At 53.8% G+C, this 21,028-nt stretch overlaps 1 protein-coding gene across 3 annotated transcripts; it reads left to right on the forward strand.

Annotated features, from left to right (window-relative positions):
* Window positions 1-394: 394 nt before the first annotated feature.
* DENND2D (DENN domain containing 2D) lies at window positions 395-19,365 on the forward strand. Of its 3 annotated transcripts, none has more exons than XM_025872398.2 (12): window positions 395-645; window positions 5,441-5,616; window positions 6,507-6,619; window positions 7,313-7,382; window positions 8,085-8,162; window positions 9,277-9,417; window positions 10,529-10,677; window positions 14,174-14,351; window positions 17,326-17,367; window positions 17,779-17,863; window positions 18,184-18,423; window positions 18,852-19,365. In XM_025872398.2, exons 1-12 carry the CDS (start codon window positions 588-590, stop codon window positions 18,926-18,928), a joined length of 1,407 nt encoding a protein of 468 aa, XP_025728183.1. In that variant the 5' UTR covers window positions 395-587; the 3' UTR covers window positions 18,929-19,365. The 3 variants fall into 3 exon arrangements, with proteins under 3 accessions (XP_025728183.1, XP_025728185.1, XP_025728182.1); XM_025872400.2 differs by lacking the exon at window positions 395-645 and adding an exon at window positions 2,000-2,152; XM_025872397.2 differs by lacking the exon at window positions 395-645 and adding an exon at window positions 2,209-4,860.
* Window positions 19,366-21,028: the final 1,663 nt, after the last annotated feature.

A 21,028-nucleotide genomic window follows, 5' to 3' on the forward strand; every position in this document is an offset into this window, starting at 1 on the left:
CTGGTTCTTAGGGAAGTGAAACAGGGAAAAGAGCGAGGGACACGTGCTCTGCGGATGCAAGGACACAGAAGGCAAAAGATCTGGAAATTGTCAGAGGCTAAAGCGGTTTTGGGGTGGAGAGAGATGAAAGGTGGAAGGGTGTGCTGACTCTGAGAATTCTGTGTCCTCTGAGTTAAGTCTGGAGCCACCTGGAAGAGGCACCGATGCCCAGAGGGCACTCCCAGCCCGGCCGCGGAGATAGGGCGTGACCGCGTCGCACCCGCGCGTTTGGGGACTGCGGGCTTCGGCAAGTCAAACCTCCCGGGGTGCCCCACGGAGGGTGGGAGCGCGGTGGCACCGCCCCCTCCCGGACGCGCGTCGAGCGCCCTCTGTCACCCCACGCCACCCCGCCGGGGGGCCGAGGGCAGAGCCGGCCCGCCCAGGTGCGCCGGGGGTTGGCCCGCAGTCCGGAAGGTGCGCCGCCTTGTCCCGGGCCTGTGCCCTCGGCCTCCCCCCGCGTGAAAGCGAAAGTGCCGGGCCCGCGAAGGGCGAGCTTTGGGGGCGGGGCCGGCGCGGACCCCGGACGGGCGCCGGGCACTCGCCGGGCCATGGACGGGCTCGGCCGCCGCCTCCGAGCCAGCCTGAGACTGAAGCGCGGCCGCGGGGGTCAGTGCGGGGCCGGGGCGCGGGGGCGGCACGGACGCCCGAGGCCGGGGCCACGAGGCTGGCGGGGCGGGGGCCGGGGGAGCGCGGCGCGGGGGGCGGCTCCGGGGGCAGTCCGAGGGCCACTAGGAGCGCAGGCCCGGCGCCAGATGAGCCGGAGTGGGGGGTGGTGCAGGTGCAGGGGACGGGGCCAGGTGGCGGCGGCGGGGTCGGAGGTCAGAGGAGTGGCCAGGTCCCTGGGGGCGAGGGGGTAGGCGGCGGGCCAAAGGAAGACGTTGTGGGGCCCCGGGGCCACGTGTCCTTCCAGCCAGGAAGCTTGTGGTGCAACCGCAGTGTTCTTGAGGCGCCCTCCCGGAGCCCCGGCCTCAGCCCCGCCCCGCCGCTCGGCTCCCCGACGTGACCACCCCCACCTGCGGGCGGCAGGGCCGGGGAGAGCGTGGCCCCCAGCAGACCTGGGACAGAGCCTGCTCCGCTGCTGCCTTAGAGTGTGCGGACCAGACAGGGCACGCCTCCCCTGGCTCCTGACACCCGCCACCACCCCTCTTGCCCCCACCCCAGGTGAGGGGAGAATAATTACAGGGCTGTGGGGATTCTGTTAGAAGTCACCTTTCGTTCCCTTTCTTCTTAGCAGGGGTACTGGGCTTTGCAAGAACGCAATTAGGAGTTCCTTCATGTTTTCATTCATTCAACAAACATTTATTTCGGCTTGCCAGTAGCCAGTCCTGTGGCTGGGTAGCAGTAACCCTCAGATACTTGTCCCAGAGTTCCCACCTACTGAGGAGAAAGGAGCCGATTAGAAAATAAATCGGGGCCGTTCCCAGCTTTCTAACATTGGCAGTCAAAAAGTTTAGTGAGACCCCTTCCTACTCCAGGCCGCCGAAATGGGGAGATCTGGGAATGAGATCAGCGCCCCTTCTACCATCACTCCTACACCCCCCCCCCCCCCCGCCAACTCCCAGTCCTTGCTGTTCTCCCTAAACCCAGGCTTACAGTATCTGGTCATTTGAAGGCAGAGAGGTCAGAGACCAGAGTGGGGGCAGGGCCTGGAACGGCAATGCCTGGAAAAGAGTTCAGCTACTCTGGCGCGCCTGGTGTCCTCGTTTCTCCGGAGAGTACTGGCCTGGTCTTTCCTGGGCTCCCCTAACCCTCGGGAAATCCGTGTGAATGGAAGAGTTCTTTTTTTTTTAAAGATTTTATTTATTTATTCATGAGAGACAGAGAGACAGAGAGAGAGAGGCAGAGGGAGAAGCAGGCTCCCGAGGAGCAGGGAGCCTGACGCGGGACCCGATCCCAGGACTCTGGGATCATGACCTGAGCCAAAGGCAGACGCTTAACCATCTGAGCCACCCAGGCGCCCTGAATGGAAGAGTTCTGCCTTTTGCAGCCCAGAGGAGACATTCCAGTTGTTTCACCCACCCCAGCCCTTAAACTGGGCTGGTGATTGTGCCTGGAGCAGCTTCTTGGGCACGGAGTAGCTGTGAGATGAGCAGCCTGGATTACCTGTCCCAAGGTCAGCCACCTGTCAGGCCAGGCGAGTGTGCCCTCTTCTTCTTCCATAACACCTTCCACCTTTCTGGGGAGTTCCCCATCTTATTTTGCCCTTTTGGCCTCAGGCCAATTGTGTGATAAGAGGGTGTGTGTGTGTGGGGGGGGTGTACATGTGTGTGTAAGTCATCCTGCTGGGAAGATGTGGCAGTGGTGGTGGTCCTGAGTTGGGAGCAGCTGAACTAGAAAAGGAAGGGCCAGCTTTCCAAATCAAAGTTCCAGAAAGTCCCCTCACCTATATTCTAGCTGGTTCTGTAACTTTATTCGGGTGCCTGTGGGAGGGGCTTCCTGGTGGAGGAACAAGTGTAACCAGACTCCTGACTTCCCTAGAAAGGGTGACTCCCTCCTCAGCTAAAAACTCAGGACAGGAATTTCATTCCAGGGCCCTGGGGATTAAGTGAGATGACCTACATTAATACGATGGAGTGTTTTCTCTTCTGCTTTTCTCTTCTGTTGATGAACCTCTTTGAAAGGAAGAAGAAAGCAATCTTTTTCTGGATTTCTTGGGCTTCAGCCCAAAAGTCTAGTAACTTCTTTTGTTTGATTTTATGAGTTTTGCTGTTCTCCTGGCTCTCCTGATAAAGCAGGAGGAAATGGGCTGAAAATGCAACCCAAAGGGTTTAGGGAAAGGAGTAATTTCCTGAGGTTCTGGAATGATCAGTGAAAAGATTTGGGTTCTCAAAGACCCTTGCAAACAGGAGGCACCCCACACTGGTGGGATGTTTGGTGTGTACTGCATCCAGAATGCAGGAGCATAGACATGGAACTGTCATAATTCCTACTCCAAACAGACTCTGTTAATAGTCCCTAAATAGTCCCTGAATTATTCTGTGCCTCAGTTTCCCCATCTGTATCAGGAAGATACTTGTTCCTTACACAGGTGGTGAGGATTGTGCAACAAGTCTGTGTAGGTTGTGAGTAAGGCGTGGTGACAGTTCTGAGTGTTCTGGGTCATTGTCCTCATCATTACAGCCTTTGTGACATCCTTATTTACTGTGATTGGGGTTCTCCCCAGGAGTCATGTCTGGGCCCCTGAGTACTGGCTCTTACTAGTCCCACAGAAGCCTGGTCTGGAGCTCTTAAGAACAAGGCAGCCATCTCCCCCTATCCCAGCAACGCATTTTCTGCCGGAAGGCTACAAATTCTTTGCTGGAGTGGCAGACAACACCAAACGCTTTTGCCTCCTGGCTCTTACCCCATGCATTTACTCATTCAGAAGTTTATGTGAAAAGCCCAGGTGACTTATTGCTATTTTTCTCTTTTCCCCAGCCTCCAGACACAGCCTCGAGACACCACTAGAGCCCAGGGGGCCAGCTGTTCTGCTCTTAGCTTGGGCAGAACTATTGACCTGACCCAACAGGGAAAAAAGGCTGAGCAGGAGTGGGGGTTGGGCAGGGATCACCCCGGTTGCTTTCCACTGTCACTGAGTGAGCCTCAGGCTGCTGATGCAATTAGTCCCCTACTGGGGCCAGGGAGAATGTCCTGAGTCAGTGCTTCCTATGTGGGAAGAGGGATTCTTTGCTGGAGCTCTGGAGCCAGTCCCTTGAGAGAAGTTAGTCTTAGGATATATTGCAGGGGGGCGCCTGGGTGCCTCAGTCGGTTAAGCGTCTGCCTTCGGCTCAGGTCATGGTCCCAGGGTCCTGGAATTGAGCCCCGCATCGGGCTCCCTGCTCGGCAGGGAGCCTGCTTCTCCTTCTCCCTCTGCCATTCCCCTGCTTGTACTCTCTGTCAAATAAATAAAATCTTAAAAAAATAAAAAGGATATATTGCAGGTGGTGAGAGATACACCACTGTAGATCATCCTGACATATCAGGAACTCTCCAGCTCAGAGATAGGTTTGCTCTTTCTTTTACCTCCAGGAGAGGAGGGTTTTAGGTTCGGATCGATTTCCAGAACTCTCCTGCTAGAAAAAATTTTCCATGTAGAGAATTAATGGGCCGAGTCTATTTATCTTAATCAAGGGAGGCAGTGGCCTACTGGCTGTGGGGAAGTTTTGGTCTCCTGCGCTTGCTTGCAGTCCTGAAGTTCTGGAAGCTTCAGCGTGCAGCAGGGGGGCCTTGCAGGACTTTTTGGCTGTAGTGAATCAAGTTGAGATGTGAAAGGTCAGGAGTCAAAGTTACGGGGATATCAGATCCCTGTCCTGGGGCTGGTGTGGTTCCAGTGCCCACAGTCTGCTGCTGCTGGGCATTCTTCACTGTCCCGAGGTTGTAAATAAACCCACTGCGCAGACTGCAGCACAAAGCCCTTAACCCAGAAGCAGCTGGGCCTAAGAGGTGTTTGCTCATGACCTTTTTTCTTGCCACACCTTGGGGCTCTTGGGAGGAGCTGAGGTCAGAGCCGCAGTGCCAGGATGCTGCCTCTATCAACGCGGGCGTTCGGCTGCCTTCCTGGGTCCCGTCACATCCTTCTTGCTCTATCATTGGGTGCTCAGCATGGAAGCTGCTCTCCCCTATCTGGAAGGCAGCACACGGGGTAGCTGCATGGAGCTGTGTTTGGAGACGGAAGCGGCAGCCTCTCTCCTAGGCTTTCTGTAGCCAGGTTGTGCTGGAGGAAGGGGAAGCGCTCCATGCGCCTGCCCACCCCCCCACCCCACCCCAGGCTGGAGAAGATGGAAGGACAAGTGGTAGGGATGCTCAGGCTCTTCCGCAACCGGCTGCCTGGACTCCGAGCAGGTCTGGACTGGATTGCCCACTTCCTGTTTTCTAGGGTGACCCCTCTGATGGGCTGTTTGCTTCTTCCTTCTCTTCCTGTAGAGTCTCTATAGCCCGACCTCCACCTGGTCCCCCATGTGAGGAGGCCGGGATGCTTCCCCTATTAGATTTCAGAGCTGGTCGTGCTAGCCACGGGGTTGGTGTGGCCACAGACACACGGCCCCGGGACCTGTTCTGATTCGGGTCCATGTCCGCTCAGGCCTTACTGCTTCAGGTCCTGCCCTGGGCGCCTCTGGGTGGGCACCGTCTCTGCCTCTGGGGCAGAGGGCCTCCCGAGTGGCTCCCCAGTACATGTCCTTGGTTTCCACACCAGCGGTTTCTGTCCTCCTCTTGGCTCCCTGTGCTTTCAGAAATCTCCCAGGGCAGGCACAAAAACTGCCCAGGTGGCTTTCAGCCTGTGCCGGGCCCTGGGTCTAGGCAGGCTCCGGGGACCTTGGCGTTGGCACGGCGGCCCCGAGGAGCAAAGTTGCCTGGAGCCACGCAGACCCCTTGGGGCACGGGCCACTGAGATACCAAGTGGGCCTTGGTGTCTTGGTTTCAGGATCTCTCCAGGACAATCTGAGGGACGCTGCAAAGGAGCCGGAAAGGGCCCAGGAGCACTGTCTGCCCCCCTTTGCTGGAGGGCAACACTTCTTTGAATACCTCCTCGTGGTTTCCCTCAAAAAAAAGGGTTCAGGGGCTGACTATGAGCCCACCATCACCTACCAGTTTCCCAAGGTAAGGTTGGAAGGAGGGGGCAGCGGGAGACAGGATTTGGGTGTTTGAGAGGCGGTGGGGGTAGGGAGAGGAGCCTCTCTCCCACTCCACCCTGCCGGGGCTTGAGTCTAGAGCCGCCCTGTGCTCCGTGCTCCTTCCTTCAGGCCCAGCCTGGTTTCCTGTTATCACCCACAGGATCTAGGTCTGGCTTCTTTGTGAGGAACTGACCTGGGCTCCCTAGCCAGGAAACGAGGCGTGTTCTTCTGCCCCTTTTGGGGCCTCCTTGTTCTTCCAAATTCTGTCCTCAGTCACCCTTCTCTGTAGAGAGGCTTGCCTTCTGCCAGACCTCCTTGCAGGCCTCCCCTCCCTGGGGTGGGTGGGAAGGAGAGGGTGGGACCGGCTCACAGCTGGTGGGCAGGCTCAGCCTATGGCCGCAGCCCAGACACCAGGCTCCTTCTTGTCTGCGCCTGGGCTAGGGTAAGGGGTGGGGAGAGGGCATCCTTCTTGTTAACTCCGACGGTTCAGCAGCTGAGCTGGCCACTTCTCTTCTCTCATGTGGGAGCTCTCTCACTTGGCCCTCCCAGCAGGCCAGGCAGCCTCTGGGCCTTTCTGTATTCAGGGAGGCCCTGGCCTCCTTCCTGCCTATGTGGGTCCTAAGGATCCTGATGTCTAACTCAGGCTCGTGTGGATTTGGCCTTAGGAGGGGCTGTTTCAGCCTCGGGGTGGGTCCAGCCCCAGACGGCAGCCCCTGTGCTGAGTGACGGTAGGAGGCACACTTTGAGCCCCCATGCCAGCAGGAAGGCTTATTCTCACACTGCTCTAGAGCCTCAAAAGAAGCCTGCCAACGCTCAGGCCCTCTCCACCTGCCGCGACCTCCACAATTCACTGGCTTCCCTTCCTGTTCCTTCTAGCGGGAGAACCTGCTTCGGGGCCAACAGGAGGAGGAGGAACGGCTGCTCGGAGCCATCCCCTTGTTCTGCTTCCCAGATGGGAATGAGTGGGCACCGCTCACTGAGTATCCCAGGTAATTGCTCGGGCCTGGGACGGAGGAATCTGCGAATGGGGGAGAAGAGACAGGTGTGAGCTCTGTGGGCCCTGTGGCTCCCTCCCTTGCTGTGTATGCCAGTTTCCTTCCTGACGCGGGGGGACTGGAGTTGACTCACTTACAAGCATCTTGCCTGGAGTCCCCCAAGGCCAACGGTCTTGGCCAACCAGGTTGACCAGTCAGTCACCTGTGTCCAGAGAAGGGCAAGAATCTCTCACCTGTCCTGGGAATGACGGTCACCATGTGTTGACTGCTTCTGGCAGAAGCTGGACTTTAGGGAAGGCCTTTGGCTTCTAAGAAGGCAAAGTGGCAAAGTCCCTTTCGGCATCACTCCTGGAATTTGGCTGCCTGAGTTCAGATTTTGGCTTTACTACTTTTGAGTCAAATGACTTTGGATAAGAACGACCTCCTCAGTCTCGGTGCCTTTGTCCTTAAAGTGGGGATAGTAATTGAACCCACCTCAAAGCGTTGTTTTGAGAATTAAATGAGGGGGTGTATTTAGAGCTGGGTGCCAATAAGCACATAATAAATTATGATGTTATTATTGCTCTCATGATTAATCAGCAGCTCCCCTCTGCCCTCCTGACCCCCTCAGCATCTGTCTGAGGCTGACCGCCTTCCTCTTTTAGGATCTGGTGAGTAAATGCAAACCATATGTCTGCTCCTCCTCAGGGAGACCTTCTCCTTCGTCCTGACCAATGTGGATGGGAGCAGGAAGATCGGATACTGCAGGCGCCTCTTGGTCTGTGCCACTCAGAACTGCCCCCTCCTCTCTGTGTCCTGCTCCGCTCCACAGCTGGGCTTGCTCAAGCTTCAGCTGCAAAAGCCAAGGCTCCCTGGCAGCGGTGGTTGCCGGGAGAGCCCAGCCCAGCACCTGCTGCCATGTTGGTGCCCTCTGCACCCCTGCAGGAATGGGGACGCAGGCCCCTCTCTCCCCACCCAGGGGACCTTCGCTGGCCATGCTGTGGTCTCTGCTCTCCTCCAGGCTTTCAACAGCTCGCCCGGTGGGAAGCTCCTACCTGATCCTCCCTCTAGCTTCTGTACCCAGGCCTAGCTGCCTCGGGCCCTGGAGCCTCCCAGAGCGTAGACCGGGATTCAGACAATGATTCTTGGGTCTTGAAAGGGTTCTCCAAGTCACTTTTCCAGTGCTGTCATCTCTAGCCATTCCCTCGTCTCCAGGGGACCTTACTCTGCGGACCCCAGATGGTGCTGGTGCTGGTGGCGGCAGGGCTTGGCCCCTTCCAGGCCATCTGCTTTTGACTTGGGTGGCTGCTCTGGCCTCCCTGCTGTCCGTGCCACAAACAGAAGCTCTGCCCACCTCTGCCCACCCCCTTCCCCCGTGAGCCCCCCCGCCCCAGCCTCCAGCCTCGTGCCCCATCAGCCGCAGTTGGGAGAAGCCCTGGGGAGGCTGCAGCACTGAAGGAGCCTCTCTGTCCCTCCCCAGCCCGCCGGCCGCGGCCCTCGCCTTCCCAAGGTGTACTGCATCATCAGCTGCATCGGCTGCTTCGGCCTGTTCTCCAAGGTAGAGGTGGAGCGGGATTCCTCGGGGCCTGTTGGGCCTGTTCAGTTCCCAGGTCTGCCTGCCCCCTGACCTGTCTGTGCTCCCCAGGCCCTGAGCGGAGCTCTTCCCTCACAGCCGGGGGCAAACCAAGGCACATTTGGGCAAACTGAGGCAGAGAGGAGCTTGGGCTCAGCTTCATTTTAGAGAAAAGTGGGTGCTGAACCCAGGGGCCTGTCTCCCCTGCAGAGAGCCCAGGCTCCCCTTCTGGTCAGGGAAGAAAGCACCTGGAGCAGGACAGCAGGGAGACCCCCAGGTTAGAAGGCGGGATTTTCCCATTCCTCATCTGGCAACGCTGTGCAATGATCCCTCACCTCCCTGACTCACGGTCTGGCGCGAGGCTCCAGTGAAGTGATGTGAGAAACGCGGAACACTGAACAAATAATGAAGATAGTTACTATACAGGGTCATAGTATACTATTCCGAGACTCCCCCCCGACTCCTTGGAGGGTGGAGTTCTCTAGGGCTTCTCCTGCTGGAGTAACTGGAGCGCCAGTACACCTGAGTCAGTCCTCAGAATGGACGGGGTGCGTCTTGGTGGCCACGCAAGAGCTTCAGTGTGCTCTGCCCCTAGCAGGCCTTTGGGAGGATGAGGAGGGGACGCTGTCACCTTTGCTTGGCGGAGTGTTCTGAGGGATGGAGTCTGGCCCTGGCCCTGGGGAGTCTCCAGTGGAAGTAGGAGGGCCGAGTGTCACCCAAGAGGCCCAGGCTTCGAGGATCCCACTGCGTCCAGCATGACTGGACATGGTACCATCGTGGATGATGATTTGCTGTGGGAGGACTCCTGGGGGGCGGGGGGGAAGGCAGCTAGGAGGAATGGGACCTGGTAAAGAAGGTAAGAGGAAGAAGGCGGCAGGTCTCGTCTGGCACAGGAGATAAACAGCAGACTGGGCTCCGCCAGGGAGGAGAGGGAAGCAGTTGGTGGAGGGGCCTGGAAGGTCCTCAAGGATTGGCTGGACCAGGGCAGGGGTGGGATTGGTGGGGTAGTGAAGGGGGGAGGCTCATACGTGGGGCCTCTGCCGCCTCCCATTGGCTCCCTTTGGGCCTTGCCTCCCACAATCCATACCTTGCCTTTCAGATCCTGGATGAGGTAGAGAAGAGGCACCAGATCTCCATGGCGGTAATTTACCCGTTCATGCAGGGCCTCCGAGAGGCAGCCTTCCCTGCTCCCGGGAAGACCGTCACCCTCAAGAGCTTCATCCCCGACTCGGGCACGGAGGTGGGGTACTGAGTACATGAGCCCCTCCCTGGCTGTAGAGGGCAGGCTTGTGGGGGGGGGGGGGAGCACCGCTCTCTCAGTCCTGCCATCCACCGGCTTAGCACAGACAGACTGAGCCAGGCAGGGACGGGGGCCCGACTGGAATTACCGACAGAGCTGAGAATCAGACCCACGGTTTCTGATCCTCCCAACCTGAAGCTCACAAGCACCTCGTTACTGTTCAAGCCGCCCAGACTTGTATTTATAATAAAACATGTAAGCTGAGGTTCCTGGTGCTAGAATGGACGATGCCCACAGCCCCCAAACTGCCACTTGTCCCCATTCGCCCCCCCGCCCCCATCTTCCCTTGTGTGTCCAGGATCTCTACCTGATGGCCTCCACCCGTCTACTTCTTATCATCCATCCCCACCCGTGCGTCCCCACCCATGCCTCACGGGGATGCTACAGTTGCAGGCACTACGCAGACCGAGGCACAAGTAGGACATTGTTTTAAGAATCCCAGTCCTGACCCTGGGGACTGCGGAGTATCCGTGTGTCTCTCTGAACCTTGGCTTCCCCACCTAAAGGCAAGGGGAGGGGCTAGGCTTTTCCCCTTTCTCCCAAAATAAGCACGGAATGCTTGCCATGCGCCAAGTTGTACTATTTTCTGGATATGAAATGGTGAATACAATGAATGCGATTCCTGACCTCCTGGAGCTTAAAGTCTAGCGGAGGAGACAGATGTTCAATAAGTAAACGCACGAGGAAAGTGTATTACTTAAAATGGCGTGACAGTGATGAATGGGAAGGCATGGGATGCTTCCTGAGAACACGATGGAAAACACACATCGAATTGGAGGGGGCCTCTGAGACGGAGGGAGGGGGAGACCAAGGGGCCTGAGCCGCGAAGGCCCTCGGGCAGGAAGAGCGCGTGGAGGGGCGGGCGCAGGCCGGCCTTGTGGGCCAGGCTCCAGACCCGTCCGCAGGGCCCTGAGCGCCAGGGAAAGGAGGGGAGGGGCGGGGTCGGATGTACGTCGGTGGGGCGAATGGAGTGGAGGCGGCTGGAAGCCCAGCCTTCGCGGCCTGGGATTTTTCAGTGTGGCGATGCCTCCTCTCTCCGATTCCCCTGCAGTTCATCTCTCTGACGCGGCCCCTAGACTCCCACCTCGAACACGTGGATTTCAGTTCTCTGCTGCGCTGTCTCCGTTTTGAGCAGATCCTTCAGATCTTTGCCTCTGCGGTGCTCGAGAGAAGAATCATCTTTCTGGCAGAAGGTCTCAGGTGGGTCCAGCCGCTGAACAGCTCTCTTGGGCTGACTGGCACCCCCGGGTTCAGAGGACAGGCTGGAGGGCTCTCTGAGGGAATCGGGCTGTAGGACCTGCGTGCCTCCAAGGTCAGATTTTGTACTAAGCCTTCTGGAGAAACAGCTGTTGCAATTCCCCTGCTTCTGCCTCCAAACTTGATTGCTTCCTAAGCCTAAAGAAATTTCCAGATTTAGCTCTGAGCAGGGCTTGAAGTGTTTCTGGGACAGCTCAGGCAGGGACCAGTCAGGGTGGGTGCAGATGCGATTCTACTCCTGATGGCTTAGGGAGGGAGGCAGGGCACAGGACAGGGTGAGAAGGCATGTATGCTGGTATGGAGGCCAAGCCCGTCATCCTTAAGGGCAAAGACATCTCATCTATCCATTTATTCACTCATTCAACACACATTTATTGTGTGTCAACATCAGGAAGATACAGACAAACTAGACATGGTCTTTGACCTTAGGATATGTAGAATTCTCTAGTGGTTGAAAGCAGAGATGTTGAAATCAGCAGAACAAGGTTCAAATCCAATATATCCTTCCACCTTTAGCTGTATGCTTCCCCTTAGGTCAGTTTCTTAACTTCTTGAAGTCATGATCTTATCTGTAAAATCAAGAGAGCAATTGTACCTACCTTATAAGATTGTGTCAAGGGTTAAATGAAACAGTGCACATCAGGTACCTACCACCTTCCCAAGTGCACACATATTGGTAAGAGCTAGCTGGGATTTTTTTCCACGGGGGTCTTTTAATTTTACTTATTTTATTTATTTTTATTCTTTTAATTATTACTTTTTATTAAGTATAGTTGACATACAGTGTTATGTTAGTTTCAGGTGTACAGCATATTGATTCAACAATTCTATACATTATGCAGTGCTTACCCAGATAGGTGTAGTCAATGCCTGTCACCATACGATACTATTACAGTATTATCGACTATATTCCCTATGCTGTACTTTTCATCTCCACGACTTATTTGTTTTATAACTAGAAGTCTGTACCTCTTAACCCCCTTTGCTTATTTTGCCCATCCTTCCTCACACCTCCTCTCTGGCAACCACCAGTTTGTTCTCTGTATGTATGAGTTGGTTTCTGCTTTTGTTTGTTTTGTTTTACTTTTAAGATGCCACATAGAAGGGAAATCACATGGCATTTGTCTTTCTCTCTCTGACTTATTTCACTTAGCATAATATCCTCTAGGTCCATCCACATTGGCATGAATGGCAAGATTTCATTATTTCACATGAATGAGTAATATTCCATTGTATGTACGTCTTCTTTATCCATTCATCAATCAATGGACACTTGGGTTGTTTCCGTATCTTGGCTATTGTGAATAGTGCTGCAGTGAACATAAGGGTGCACATAGCTTTTCAAATTAGTGTTTTTGTTTTCTTTGGGTACACACGCAGCAGAATTACTGGGTTGTATGGTATTTCAATTTTTAATTTTTTGTGGAACCTCCACACTGTTTTCCACAGTGGCTGCACCAGCTTGCATTCCCACCAACAGCGCACGAGGGTTCCTTTTCTCCACATCCTCGCCAACACTTGTCATCTCTTGTCTTTTTGATATTAGCCATTCTGACAGGCGTGAGGTGATATCTCATGGTGGTTTTAATTTGCGTTACCCTGACGATTGGTGATGTTGAGCCTCTTTTCGTGTGCCTGTTAGGCCATCTGTATGTCTTCTTTAGAAAAATGTCTATTCAGGTCCTCTGCCCATTTTTTAGTCACTCGATGATGATAATTTTTGGTGCTGAGTTGTAGGAATTCATATATTGTAGATATGAACCCTTTATCAGATATATCATCTACACATCTTTTCCCATTCAGTAGGTTACCTTTTCATTTTATTGATGGTTTCTTTTGCTGTGCAAAATCTAGCTGCTATCCTTAATAGTAAGTTCACAGTTCAAGGTATCTCTGGGCACAGTCGAAGAAGGGTACTGTCATGTCTTGGTCTCTGCCTCTTAGGGGCCTCAAGTCTGAGAAAAACATGGGGAGACATGTGACAGAATGGAGGAGAAAAATATGAAACAGTGGGAGGCTGACCGTCTATTGCTCTCTGGGGAGGGAGAAAGCCAATGAGATTGGGTTGGCAACCCTGGTTCTGTCTTTTAGGGAAGAAGAAAAGGATGTTAGGGACTCAAATGTTAGGCCAGAGGGTCAGGTGGATATCATGGGTTTTAGAGGAAAGGCAGTTTGGGCAGGAAGTAAGGGCTGTGGGTTGAACCTTCTACAAAATCAGTGATAACCAAAAAGGCACTAGCTGTGAGCCAAATCCTTAAGGGAAGTGGTGTAATCTTTTGCTCTGGAAATAGCGCTTCCACTTGCAACCCTGTAGAAAAATGAGAAGGTTCTGTTGTGGTTAGGGCTGGGGTTCCTGCCTTTCCCCTGAGATCAGTGTTAAGGAAGTGAGGGGGGACTCCAGGTGCCCGCTGACCTGGATACAGGCCCAGGTTGGCAGGATTCGCTGCTCAGGTGCTCACTTTCTCCAGGGAGGGTCACCACTCCCCACTCCCTTCCCACACTGAGTTTGCCAGGCTCCCGAAGCCCAGGCAGGGAGGGGACTTCCAGTCAGCCTCAGCCTTGGCTGGACCCTCAGAGACTCAGTCTTTCTAACTCAGGAAGTGCGAGCTCCATACCAAGAACTGAAACAGGGTTCCTGCATGCGTGTTTTTATTGGCCTTGGCAGGAGGGTTGTTTGGAGAAATGAAGAGCCATGAAGAGGCTTTGGAAAGGACAGAGAGCGGGGCTGGGTGTGTGTGTTGGAGGGTGGGTGGGGTGAGGAGTCTGCCTGAGCCGTGACCAAGGCAGTGATCACACAGGGAATGCTTCACTGGAAGGGTGGAGGAGCCACCTCTCTGGGACTTTCCGGCTAGCAATCGCTGGGCAAAGGTTCCTGGAATCTAGGAATTTCCCAAGCTAACTCAGGCACCAACCTGTTAACTTTAAATAACCTCGAGGGGCCAGAGGTAAAGACTGGGGGTGAGGGTGGATAAGCACAAGGAGGAAATAGGGTTTGGCCTCTCTGCTGTGTTCCACTGTTTACATGTTTGTCTCCTTAACTACGCTGTAAGTTTGTTAAGCAGGGTCAGTGCCTTGGACTTCCTGGTCTCCACATCCTTAGCGCAGTGGCGAGCCTATAGAAGGGCTCACCCCGTGATTCGCTGGAGTGACGGCATTTCCTCTCCCCTCCTCTTTGGGGCCACTAGTGTTTTTGTGCAGAGGTGAGAGAGAAAACTGGGAAAAGAAGGATCAGAGAGAGGCCCTGTCCTTGACGAGATGAGGCGCAGCCTCTCCTGGTTTCCGTCCCTCCGCTCCCAGCTACTCTTCCTCACAAGCTCCGAGACCAGCACAGCTCCCAGACTTGCTTGTCCTGTTGGCGGGGGAAGGGCCATGGGGGCTGTGTAGGGGTGGAGGCGCAGGGAGGCCTGTCTGACTCGTGTTCCCTGTGCCCTGTCCCCAGCACCCTGTCTCAGTGCATCCATGCTGCTGCTGCGCTGCTCTACCCCTTCAGCTGGGCACACACCTACATCCCCGTTGTCCCCGAGAGACTTCTGGACACTGTCTGCTGCCCCACTCCCTTCATGGTTGGAGTCCAAATGCGCTTTCAGCAGCAGGTCATGGATAGCCCCATGGAAGAGGTACGGTGCTAGAAGAGGGCATGACCCGGAGCCAGGCACAGCTGGAGTCAGACCTGGGCTCTGCTGCCAACAGCTGTGTGACCTGGAGCAAGTTGCTTCACCTCTTTAAGCCTGAGCTTTTTATCTGTAAAATGGGGATATCGGTGTTCAAGTGCTAGGGATTTGAGGGGAAATAACCTGCAAAAAGCTCATAGCCTGGTGCCTAACATGACTGATGCTCAGTAAGTGGCTGCTTCCTCCTCCTGAACGATTTCCTTTTGGATGTAAGGCGCAGCTTATTCAGGGGTCATTCAGCTGTCCTAGGTCAGTTAGTTGCAAAGGGCAGGCTCTGGGCTGTCCTATCTCTCATCTGAATGGACAAGCACAGCTGGTCTATACAACACACAGCCCACTAGAATTCATTCGCATTCCTTGCAAGTGAGCTAACGTAGCCCTCCTACAAACTATGAGTCTTGGAAAATGCAGATTTTTGTAGCAGGAGTTAACTTTTTTATAATTTTAATTAATTTATTTTAGGGGGGCGTGTGCACACAAGTGGCGGTTGGGGGGGGTTGGGTGCTCAGAGGGAGAGGGAGAGAATCTTAAGTTGAGTGCGTGGCCCGATGTGGGGCTCAATCTCACAAACCTGAGCACAACCTGAGCTGAAATCAAGAGTCAGATGTATAACTGAGCCACCCAGGTGCCCCAAGTTATCTTTCTGATTACCTCAGAGCGCACTTGGCTAATGAGGATATAGGTCCAGATCCCCCTTGATTTTGTCATCTTATTTCTTAGCAATGCCCCAGACACACCAGAGGGCTCAGCGGTGAAAATGGGCATTGGTACCATAAAGTTATCTCCAGTGTTGGAAAAACAACCCAAAACGTGCGCTCTGCTTTGAGTTGTCGGTAGCCACTTTCCGAAGATCACCTTACTATAATCTCAAGCTACCAGAGTTACTTAGGTGTGCCTGCACTGGCTAACCATTGACTCCCCTGTGCAAAGGGCTGACCAAGGGAAGAGATGGGGTCTCGTTGTAAGCTACTAAAGAGGCAGGAACCAGCCCTGGTGGGAGGACTTCTTCCAAATGCATAAGAAATGACGGAGGTCCAGAGAACTCAGTTGACTTATTCGAGGCCACACAGGCAATGATGGAACCTAGCACCACAGATGGAACCAAAGCCCTTCTTATACAAAGTGTTGCTGGGAAGTAAAGAAACAGGCTGTTTCCCTTCCTCGCTTCCTTGCCATTCCCAGCCCTCCTCAGAAGTGCTGAGTAGATGGGCCCTTTGAAGCAGCTTTTGCCATGTGACTAACTGGGTCAGAGTATCAGCCCCATGTTTGGCAATGACTTAAATGTCCCAACCCTGGGAGTTATGAAACTTGCTGATGCTGCAGTTCCAGGCGGCCCCGACAGCCAGGCAGGAAGATACCCCAAGGCCAGCCAGACTGCCGCTCCTGCTATCCAAGAGCCTTGGCCCATTTTAGTCCTCAGCAGCTGCTCTGTGAAATGGGCAGGGGATGAGGAAGGGGGAGGGCCAGGGGCCAACTGTGGCTGTGGGGGGATTCTCTGCCCACAGAAGCTCTGGAAGGGATTACTCAACAGAAAGTAATACTGGAAAGATTTGGGGAAACTTCACAAAAAAATTCTTCATGCACATTCTTAGCTCCCTGAAATGAACAGCCTTCCCTGAATAAAGAAGGGCATCTGAGCCTGTGTATTCAAGAGGTCTCAGGCCTGGACTAGTTCAGCTTTTCTCCCCTGAGGATGAATGATTACACTGCCTGTTCTGTCTTTTGGCACACTTGCCGGTTCCTCTTTCCCTTTATTTGGAAGAAGGGCGCATAGAAGGATCATTCACCGTACTGACAAGACGGAGAGTCTAAACCGAAAAGATGGGTCCAACAGGCGTTTAAATGACCAACCCAGACTTCGGGGGATCCTGGTAAACGGCGGAGCACGGGTCCTGCCCAAAGGAGGCAGCTGTACTCCGTTCCATCCGAACATGGTCCTTTAGAAACGCGGACGAACCAGTGTTAGAGTTACTGACTTTTCTTAAGCCCCCAAAGCAAATTTGATGTGAAATTTTCCAATTTAAATATTGGAAACCAACTCAATTGTTTAAAAATACTCTGAGGCTCAAAGAAACAGATCGGCAGGCTGGAATCTAACCAGCAGGATGCCAATTTGTAATGTCAGGTCTAGACGGAGGGCCCCTCCGGCAGGGATGAACTCAAGTGCCAGCCCTGTGCGCGCCTTCCCCGCTGCCTGCAGACATATGGTCTCCTCACTGCCTTTCCTTCCCTGTTCCTGTTGCCCTGGGTTCATTTCCTTCTCTTCCTGTTTCCTGCGGGAAGGCCCAACGATCCCAGGGAGTTTTTAAAGTAGCACTCCCGGGCAATCGTACATAAAGTTGTTGCAAGCATTAAAAGATCAAAAGGTGTCCATTGCTGGCCTAAATCTGATCAGAGGTCAGGGAGCTGAAGGCGTGGGGAGGAGAGTACCTAGGACAGCTCGATCTAGGCTTGGAAACCGGTTCTACCACTTGTAGGACCTCAGGGGACTTCTCTGGTTCCTCATCTGCAAAATGGGGATAGTGCCTCCCTCTACAGGAGCGAGGGGAGGATTGAAGGAGAGAAAATGTGCAAAGCCTGATCATGTGTGCCGTGTGCTCAATGTTCCATATATAGGAGCCATTGCTACGATCAGTGTTTCATTAGGAGAGTGACCGGCTGTGGCTTCCCCAGTTGTATCCCTCCTACCTCAGCGCTCCTCCTCCCGCTTCCTACACCCTCCTACCTTTCCCCAGGAAGGGACCTGGGGTTTCCAAGGATGGTGAGAAAGGAGGGTGTCAGGCAGGAAGGGAGAATTGCCGGTGCTGATCATGTTGCCTACTTGGGCCGACAGGTGCAGCCACAGGCAGAAATGCAGGTGCTGTGCTCCTGAGGTCTCTGATGGTAAGAGAGAAAGCCATTCGTTCTGTGTTTATTTCAGGTCCTGTTGGTGAATCTTTGTGAAGGAACCTTCTTAATGTCGGTAAGTGTCTGGGCTCCGGCCCCCTGCAGGCCCACCACCAACTCCATCGCTCTAGTGTCTCCCGTGCACCACCACCTCGCACAAACTTGAAGTGCTTTTCTTGGGTGAGAACCCACGCTAATAAGATCTCTCTCAAGGAGCCCGTGGCAAAGACGCAGACGGCTTCACTACCAGGCAATCGGTTTTGGTGCCTCTAGAGGAGGAATGTAAACCCCGTGCCACAGGGATACCAGGGAGAGTTGCTAATGTTTACAGTCAGATGGAAGGCCAAGAAGCGGCTTCTGTTGCTTCTCTCCTACGTGGCCAACTTGGGGTGGAGTCGGGGTGTAGAATTCATGCCCTCCTCAGGCATTCTGCCAACACTGCACACCTCCTCCCGGACCACTTGACTTCCGAGCTCTCCTCTCCTAGGTTGGTGATGAAAAAGATATCCTTCCACCCAAGCTTCAGGATGACATCTTAGACTCCCTTGGTCAGGGGACCAATGAGCCACAGAGTAAGTCCTGGGTCCCCCTTATTTTGGGTTTCTCTACAGAACCTGAGGGCAGGATTCCCAACCATCCCAGCCAGAACTAGAATGCACTCACTCAGCAGTCCTGGGCCAGTCTCAGGGGCCTAGATTCTAGGGCAAGTCTGAGTGTGAGATTTTAGTCTTCCCAAGCAATGGTGAAGAACCTGTACCCAGTCTCCCATTTTAATCAGTAATGGTGAGCCCGACCCTAGCCGCTTCCCCAGGAGCTTTCCGCCTGCCTCAGAAGCCACCGGGAGGCAGGAGTGGGTGGTTCTTCTGAGATGGCCTCTGTGTGTCTCCTGCAGCTTCAGAACAGCTCAACGAGCATGTTTCAGGCCCATTTGTGCAGTTCTTTGTCAAGACAGTGGGCCACTATGCTTCCTATATCAAGCGGGAGGCAAATGGGCAAGGCCACTTCCAAGAACGGGCCTTCTATAAGGCTCTGACCTCCAAGGCCAACCGCCGATTTGTGAAGAAGTTTGTGAAGACACAGCTCTTCTCTCTTTTCATCCAGGAAGCGGAGAAGAGCAGGAACCCTCCTGCAGGTATACGGTGACAGCCCCCTATCATTCCAAGGCCAGAGAGGGTCACTGCCTCCAAGTCAGGTGTGGCACTAGGATGAAGAGCATTGGCTCTGGAAGCCCGCAAAATAGACGGAGTCTTGTCGGTGGGGTTGGACCAAAATAAGCTGAAGCCTCAGAAAATGCCTCTGGGCTGCCATTTTGTCCAAGTTGCTCTTTTAGTCTGGAGCTAATTTCTATTAATTATTCTATGTGTAGCCCCGGTTTTGGGCCAAACTGAGTACCTGGCTCTCGAGAGGCCCATGAGGATACGGGAATCCTGACAGGAATGTGGGCGTGGCAGGGGAGCACGGGGAGCAGACAGAGAGGTTACTTCTGATCTCCATTCCTGAACTCATCGTCGTCCGCCTGGCCAGATGACATGCCTCTAACACCTGTATCTGAACCCACAGGCTACTTCCAACAGAAGATACTTGAATATGAGGAACAGAAGAAACAAAAGAAATCAAGGGAAAAGACTGTGAAGTAAGAGCTGTGGTCAACAGGAGGGACTGGACTCACAGGCCCATTTTGGACTTTGGCCCCTGCCAGCATGGTGGGATCGGCAAAGCACGCCGCCGCCTCCAGAATCCACAGCCTTCTTCCGGGTCCTGGTAGCCAGGTCTTGCTTTGAGCCGGTGTCTTGGGTTTGGGACCCCTGGAATCAGCTTTCTCTGGACTCTGGAAGGCTCCGGCCTGTGTGCTCAGAGCTGGGCTCTAAGCGGCATGTTCCGCACGGGCAGCACAGGGCAGCAGGCCGCAGTTAGCACAGGTGCTGCGGAGCTTTAGAAGTTGCTGTGACTGCCCTCTTCCAGGAACCACTATTATAAAATCCTCAACACGGAAAGCACTTGTGGCCCAAAGGCTCCGTCTCTCCGCATAAAAAGTCTGTGGACATGTGAAGCTAAGAATAAAGATGAAAATCTCCTTGTTGTCTATGTGTTATCTTTGGCTTCCACTCTGGGGGCAGGGGGAGAACCAGGAGCACAGGGCACAGATGAGAGTAAACAGGGCACCTGGTGGCTCAGTCGGTTAAGTGACTGCCTTCAGCTCAGGTCATGATCCTGGAGTCCCGGGATCGAGTCCCGCATCGGGCTCCCTGCTCGGCAGGGAGTCTGCTTCTCCCTCTGACCCTCTTCCCTCTCATGCTCTCTCTCATTCTCTCTCTCAAATAAATAAATAAAATCTAAAAAAAAAAAAGAGAGAGAGTAAACAGACTGGGAAGGGGGAATGTGGGCACAGTGGCCCCGAACTCTGGGGCTGTGTCTGCAGTGGGACAGCTATGTGGTCAGCAGCTCTGCTTCTAACAGAAGGCGGGGGACACCGGTTGAAGCAGCAACAGCACTGGGACGGGGCAACAGTTCTTGGTTCCAGTCACGTGTACCTTCCAGAACCTGGGAGGAAAGGCTGCTGGCCAGGGAAGCTTCTCCGGTCTAGGGCAACTTGAGGGTAAGAAATTTCAGTTCCCAGAAGCTGGGAAAGACCTCTACGCTGCCTCCATGGACAGGTCTGTCTGCCCATCACTTCTGGTTTGGAGCTTCAGTTGTAGACATCCAGCTTCCTACTTGGTTATTTTGAGAAGCCCCAGTTCAACTCTTTCGCTATAGGTAGAGGGTTTGCTTCAATGCCATTTTTTTCCCTTTCAGAAAAGACTATTATAATCTTAAGTGTCCAAAGGAGTTTAGTGGTCACCTCAACCATTTTCCCGCCATACTTTTTTTTTTTTTAAGATTTATTTATTTGAGAGCGAGCGAGCGAGCATGGCAGGGAGTGGGACAAGCAGACTTGGTACTGAGCACAGAGCCTGATGTGGGGCTCGATCCCACAACCCTGAAGATCATGACCTGAGCTGAAATCAAGAGTCGATGGCTTCACTGAGCCACCCAGGTGCCCCTTCCCTCTATACTTCTAATGGCAACTTCTGTTCCAACACTGCAAGGGGTGGGAAACTTTTAGAAGCCTCTTGTCTTTCAAAACTTTCATCTTTTTAATGTGTGTATGTGCCCTGGCATTTCCTGCATGCACTTCTCTACCCCAGATGCTGGAGAAGTTGCTAGCAATCAAAAACAGAGATTTCTCTTTACTGTTACAGTCTAGCAAAGAAATTGAAGGTTTCACGGTCACTGCTACTCAGGATTACATGGGATTAATGGAGGCGTTAAGAGTGCAAGAAAGCAGAGTTCCGCCTGCCAGCTGAGGCAGTGCAGCTGCTGTTCACCCACCATTACAGAAACAGGGTATAAATAAAAACCAGGAAGAAGATACCTTGTTTTAGCCAACAGTTTCTTTTCTGCTGTCCCCCTCCATTCAAGCAACTGTACTATCTACATACAATGGAAACAGATCTGGATTATAGTTAGTGAAGAAACCTGGTTCTCATTTCAAACTGTAGTATACTGCGGAGCCAGAATAGGAGTATGACTTTTCATTAACTGCCCAGAGAGGCCTAAGCCTCTCTTCTTGAAAATTTGGGGGAAAGGTTTGAGATTCCTAAAAGACATAATCTCGGGGCACCTAGGTGACTCAGTCGGCTAAGCCTCTGACTTCGGCTCAGGTCATGATATCAGGGTCCTGGGACCGAGTCCCGCAT

Source organism: Callorhinus ursinus, unplaced genomic scaffold, assembly GCF_003265705.2.
Source record: "Callorhinus ursinus isolate GAN/ISIS: 27379988/994484 unplaced genomic scaffold, GSC_fseal_2.0 scaffold9, whole genome shotgun sequence".
Lineage (NCBI taxonomy): Eukaryota > Metazoa > Chordata > Mammalia > Carnivora > Otariidae > Callorhinus > Callorhinus ursinus.